This window comes from Cinclus cinclus, chromosome 5, assembly GCF_963662255.1.
Source record: "Cinclus cinclus chromosome 5, bCinCin1.1, whole genome shotgun sequence".
NCBI lineage: Eukaryota > Metazoa > Chordata > Aves > Passeriformes > Cinclidae > Cinclus > Cinclus cinclus.
The window spans coordinates 43,609,419-43,615,807 of NC_085050.1; the positions used below are offsets into that span (position 1 = coordinate 43,609,419).

At 40.4% G+C, this 6,389-nt stretch overlaps 2 protein-coding genes across 4 annotated transcripts in view; one reads left to right on the forward strand and one right to left on the reverse strand.

The window, feature by feature from the left end:
* The window catches only part of ARFIP1 (ADP ribosylation factor interacting protein 1), a 41,619-nt gene extending 40,328 nt beyond the window's left edge, over positions 1-1,291 (reverse strand). For all 3 annotated transcript variants that reach the window (XM_062492903.1, XM_062492902.1, XM_062492904.1), the window contains exon 1: positions 1,164-1,291. The gene's annotated coding sequence lies outside the window, so the exon portion shown is untranslated. The remainder of the gene's footprint in view (positions 1-1,163) is intronic.
* Positions 1,292-1,551: 260 nt separating this feature from the next.
* TIGD4 (tigger transposable element derived 4) lies at positions 1,552-3,068 on the forward strand. Its single transcript, XM_062493648.1, is given in 7 exon segments — positions 1,552-1,911; positions 1,913-2,089; positions 2,091-2,159; positions 2,161-2,353; positions 2,356-2,487; positions 2,490-2,751; positions 2,753-3,068. Coding segments are annotated over 7 exon segments (1,509 nt in total).
* Positions 3,069-6,389: the final 3,321 nt, after the last annotated feature.

A 6,389-nucleotide genomic window follows, 5' to 3' on the forward strand; every position in this document is an offset into this window, starting at 1 on the left:
TTAAAAATACTGTAAAGAACTGTATTAAACACTTCCTGTTGCAATCACACCACAGTTTCCTCTTAAATGTTCTTGAATTCCCTGGCTGTTTTACTTGCAAGATCTAATTATGTTTGGGAGTTAGAAGACATGATGGAGACAAAGACTGGAGAACAGGGCTGCTGCTTTCATACTCCCCATGCTACATCAACACGGCCCTAAAGCACTTTAATGCTCTGCTCATCTCCAGATTAGCTAAGCCATGGGCTCCCATTGTGATTTCAACTTCTACCAAATCAGAAAAAAAGCAGCTGATCAAGATACTGCCTCAGCTTCCTGTTGTTCCGATCTAACACTCTTCTTCCTTGTTTCTTATTCCTGACATTTTAACTATGTGTGCACATATACACATACATACATACATAGACATACACACGATTCAGAAAGTTTAATTGCCCGATCAAATAACATCCTTCTCCAGCCCTGCAAAAAGAACCCTTCTGTTATCTTCTCTAGAGAATCAACTCTTAGGTAACAGAGCCACCAAAGTGATAACTCCTTGCTACCTTTTCCACCAAACATAAAAAGCACACTTGAGAGACTGTAACTACACCTGGGCTGGATGTTCACAATGATCCTCTCCAACGACTTTCATGCAAGATGAAAGGCTATTAGGGGATTTCGGTAAAAATAACCTATTATAGAGGTACTATAAGGAATACTGGAAGAACTGCATCTAGTTTGGAGACAGTACCACATGCAACACCTGCCTGTCACACAACACCAAAGCGTTTCCATGCTTTACGAACAGTAAGCAAAGCTCAAATTGGCATATTTAAAACAGTAATTTCCAGGGTATGGAATAACTCCCAGGGGCACAAATTTACACAGCATCTACAGTTTTGTTCCTCCACCACCACACAGCATCCCTTTCTCTCTCGTGGAAGCCGCCTGCTCCCGAGCTCGGGGGCTGCCCTCCCTGTCCGGCCGACCAGCACCCTCGGAGCGGGGCGTACGAGCCAGGCCGACCCCGACCCGCCAGGTACTACTAGTGCCGCCGCGGAGCCTGGAGAAGGGAAGTCGCTCCCGCGGGGTGACACGTCGAACGGGACGGAGCGCGAGGTGCGGCCCGGCCCTCCCCGAACCTGGGCCCAGCAGCTGCCCCGGCCCGGCCCATCCCTTACCTGCCGCCGGCGGCGCTGCGGCCCCGGGGGCGTCGTGTTGCGGGGGACGGGAGGGCAGAACGTAGGAAGGGAAGGGTGTACAGAACAGGCCGAGCAGGGCGTCGCCAGCGGCCCTCTCAAGCTTTATTTTCTTCCTTCTCCTGTGGCAGTAGGAGCCGGAAGCGCCGGGCCGGAAAGAGGATGACGGCGGCGGCCCCTCTAGGCCGTCATATCTATGGTCACCGCCATGGCAACTACCGTCAGCACCGCCGGGAGCGTGCTCCAGCTCCGCCAAGTGCCGTGCCCGTGAGATCAGGCCGCCGGCTGGGAAAGCAACCGGAACGGCAGAGAAGGAGCTTTCCCGGCTCTGGGCGCGGATGAGCGCGCCTGGGAGACGCTGCTCGGTGCTATGGCAGAGGCTCTGCCCGAACCCAGAGTGAGGAGGAAAAAAAGCTTATCTGTCGAGGAGAAAATTGACATAAGCGCTGTGGAGAGCGGCAAGAAAAAGGCGGACGTTGCAGCCAAGTATGGCATCAAGCTCAGAAACTCCCAGACTTCGATTATGAAGGAAAAAGTTTTGAAAGCCTTTGAAACTTTACATTTTGATCCTAAAAGGAAAAAACTGAGGACTGCTTTTCATGTCGACCTGGAGGAGGCATTAATGAAGTGGTACAGAATTGCAGAGTGGCTGAATGTGCCAGTCAATGGCCATATGTAGCGCCTCAAGGCGAATGATTTTGCTCAGAAGCTTGGACACAGTGATTTTTATATGCAGCAATGGCTGGCTCGATCGTTTCAAGTCGAGGTATGGTTTAGTTTTCGGAGCTGAGCCTGTAGAAGCAGCTGCTGCTCCTGCAGTGGGTGCTCCAATTCTTTGGTACCAAAATGTGCTTCCTTATTCTTTAAATTATTATCAGCCAAAAAAAGTGTTTTACATACAGGAGACTTAAGTTGTTGTATCAGATGTTACCACATAACACTTTTGCATTTAAAGGGAAAACTTGTTGTGTAGGTAAACAAAAGAAAAGAGAGCATCACTGTAGTGGTGGGTATGAATATGGCTGGCTCTGAGAAACTCCCACTGTTCATTATAGGATAAAGCAAAAATCCATGCTCTTTCGAAGATGTGAAATCGCTGCCAGTGGATTATGAAGCAAATGATAGGGCGTGCATGACTTCGGGAATCTTTGAACAGTGGATGCATAAACTCAATAACAATTTCAAGTACAGCAGTGCTGAGTGGTTATTCTTGTTGATTCTCTCCCAGCTCACACAGAAGTAAGGAACCTGAAGACTGTCAAATTAGTGTTCTTTCCTCCAGACTCTTCTTTGTGTGTCATTATGAAAGTATTATCAGAAGTCTGAAGGTTAAGTACAGGCACTGTCTTATCAAGAGATTTGCTGACTGTGTAGAAAGTAATAAAGAGTTTATGCTGACCCTTCTTGATGCAATTGAGATGCTGTACCTGTGCTGGTGGGAAGTAACACCAGACACTATTGTAAAAAGTTACAATGGAGCAACTTTCAGATTAGAATCTGAGATAAATTATAACGACAGTGAGGTTGAAAGTGGTTTTGATTTGATTGCACATGCACGGGCAGCTGGAGTAGTTTCCAGAAGGTTTGTCTTTGGAAGAATATGCAGCTCTAGATGATGGCTTGGTAACTTATGAAGTGCCCACAAATAATGAAAGGATGTATGCCAAAGAAAGTGCATCAGATAAAGCTGAGACATTTGTTGGTGATGAGGGTAAGGATGAAGGTCGCTGACTTCAGGGAGCTGAACAACTTTTACCATCCAGAAATGAGACTTTGAGTGCTTTAGGTACCCTTTGGAAGTTTCTCAGAAGTCAAGACACACATGATTCTCTTTACAATTCTCTAGCTGACTTGGAGAATTTTATTCAATGCGTAGCATATGAGTAAATATTTTAGCAAAGTGGGAAAGTATGTAATTGGAAAAAAATAAATTATATAATCAAAGATAGGCAGTTAAATAACAAGCATTGCTGAAATGTTCTCTGGTGTGTTTTGCTTAGGTGCATAGAAGAACATAACAAAACTATGAAAAAGGGCTATGAACTGACATTTTCTGCAAAATCAGGAGCAAATAACACATGTTTGAGATGGAGAGAGGGAATAAGCTGAACCCTTAAAACGCTGACTGTGGGCCAAAAGAAATTCTTTGAGCACTTTAATGCACTCTGGACAAACTGTTGACCACTTGGAATTCTTTCTTGAAGAAGAGACTAGCACTTCTACACACAAATAATTCACCAGTGTTTTAGTAAATATTTATAACCTTTTGCTTATTTAAATATTTAAAACCTTTATGCTTTTGATACATAAACACACAATTGAATAACACAGAAAATACATGCTTAAATTCTGAGAAGTAAGGCATTTTAAAAATAAATATTTTTTGCACTTCATCAAGAATTCTGGCTATCATTTACTCTTGCAGCAGATGATCAACAGCAGAAAGTTACCACAGCTTTGAATGTGTTGTTTTCTTAAAACTGCTCATGTGTGGATACACACAAATGGCATAGTCATTTCTCCAAGAGTCAAAAGGCAAACACACCTTTACTAGATCTTTGAAGAGGTCGAAAGGAAGGTCATTCTCTCCTGTTCAGTCTTTTTGGTGCATAGATTTGATGTAGGTATTTCTATGCAACTCCATGTATTTCTAAGGTAAATTCAGGAAAAAAAAAACAACAGTATCTGCAGAAAAACCTCACTGAGCTCATGTTTTATTTTCAATACTTGGAGGCTTTGCTGAAGGAGTCAGTGCACTAATGTGGTTTATCACTAGAAGTCCCATTAACAAGGGTGCTGTTTGCATGATTGCAGTGTGAAGTTGTGTAAATCACAGTGCATTTAAATGTCTTTGAGTATGCATTTCCAACAGTGTAATCATATCAGAGCCAAAATCCACCATGTATATGACCTGGCTTTTTCAAAACCTGTTTTAAATTGTTTCCATATCTATCAATTTAATTTTGTTTTCAAAAGTTAGAGATAATAATTTTTCTAGCATAGAGGAAGAAGAAAATATTTTATGGATGCCCTGTAGGAAGCCTGCATAATAAAAAAATCTATTATGCTGCCTATAATTAAACCATGAGAAAAACTCATGCATATGTTAATCTTCAGTTTTAAATAAATAGTTTGGTTATAGATTTGTTTACTTTTTTTCTGGTGTAGGATAGTCTAACAATTTGTGAAATCATTTGAGAAAATGTATCAGATTGTTGGAAGACAGTGAAAATATTAGGCTTGGTGAGAAAAAGCTTTTGGCCGTATGAGTGTTTTACTAGAACCCCTTTCAAAAAACCCCCACAGTCTTCTGGTTTTTTGTTGTAAAATATATTATGTGAATTCCATCCAAAGGATATTTAGATTAAATAAGAAATTTCTGTTGAAATCCCAATAAATAAAGTCCTATGTGGAGATTTATAGGTTCTGTGAAAAAGGTATCCTCCTTTGAATTATCTCTTCTAGGTATTTATTATTTTAAAATACAGATGCAAAATCTTTTAAGTTAATAATCTGTGTCACATTCTGTTTTCTTAAATACTTTAGAACAAGCTTTTGAAAAGTACTTTCTATTCTGACTATGCTTATTTGAAGTTCATCTAAATCCCACAGTTATCTGTAGATAATTTTCCTATAGTAATCTTTTGATTTAAAATCTATTTATTTGCAACAGCTTCTCCTGCTGTTTAGGGAAAAGTTCCTCTTATCCATATAGTAAATGTGTAATTTGTTATTATTTGACTCCATGTAGCCCCCACTGGCCCCGGTTCCAGATAAAGAAACTCTGTGTTTCCTTCTGAGAGAATTCAGAGTGTGAAAGTGTTGGATCCAAATGAAAAAGGCTCATGTACGTAAGCAGCAAATCTTCGTTGAACAAGGGTTCACTCTACAAGAAATGTAACTTTTTCAAGAAGAGGCTTAGAAAATCAGGAGATGGGAAATGATGTCGTCAGCTGGAAAGGAACAAAGTGAATTACTGAGTGTTGTCGTACTCCTTCATAAAAACAACAGGAAGGATTTACTAATTTGGCCTGAACTTTGAAGGTGAGTTGTGGAACTAGCTTTATAAAACATACAGCCTGTCAAAATCCTGTATCTGTAGAGAATATGACTTTTTCCTAGCCTCCTAGTTGATTCTGAGAAACCAAGATAAAATGCACTCACTGAAACTGTTCTGTAAGTCAGACACTTTATGTTCTAACACTATAGCTTTCAAAATTATTTAGGAGCCCAAATATTTCTCCTCACTTGGATTTTGGTCACATTTATAGTGAGTGAAAATGAAATCCATTCTGAAGTTGTTGTTGTTTCAGGTGTTTGTCACCAGGAGATGCAGACTCCCAGATCTAAAATGCTAGCAGCGGAAAAGGAAACAGTGCGCTGTGTAAATGTCAGTTTAGCCTGTGTACACAATTTAAGATGGAAATTTATTTACATTGTTGGTAAATGACCAGGACACAGGCTTTTTACATCTTGGAATGGTATCTTTTGGAGGGAAAGGAAGAATATAGCTTTAGATTGCATCATATTTAAATCAAGAACCTTTTCTACAAAAGGCAGGTAACTAAGGCTGTTGTTTGCTTTAATACTTTAATATTATTATGGACAGCAGTGTGCTTTTTCTCTGTAGCTTTTCTTTCATGCTATGGTTAGATAGTGATTATGTTCTTCAGCATCAAGTCAGTGAGGTTGCTTTTGGTATCCCAAAAGTGACATAGCTGTGTTACAATGCTGCATTAAAAAGTCAGATTGAAAGCTAGCTCAAACATTAGCTAATATCTGTCAAGGTTTTTATTTGAATCTAGATATTTTGTTGTTTATTTTTGCTCTTTGCTATTCCAATAGCTGTTTGTGAGACTTCAGATATTTGTGCCATGTTCTGCTTTGTACCTAGCCCAGATGGCCTGAGCAGAAAAAAGGAGTTAAAAGGTAGGGTCCTGATCTATTGAGATTCCCCTGCAGTAACTGAAGGAAAATTTGTAAGTCAGGTTAAGCAGAACTTTTTATTAAAAATCAGCATTGAGATTCCTCTCTAAGTCCATATATATATAGTGTAAGTCACAGAAATTGTTATGAGATGTAACACCATAAGTTATCTGGATTCGGGATAGCAAGAAATGGCCACCCACAATAAATTCAGGTCCACTTCAAAACTGACACAGGTTTGGGTTTGAGTTTTCTTCCCCAGAGCTAATGACACATGATCTG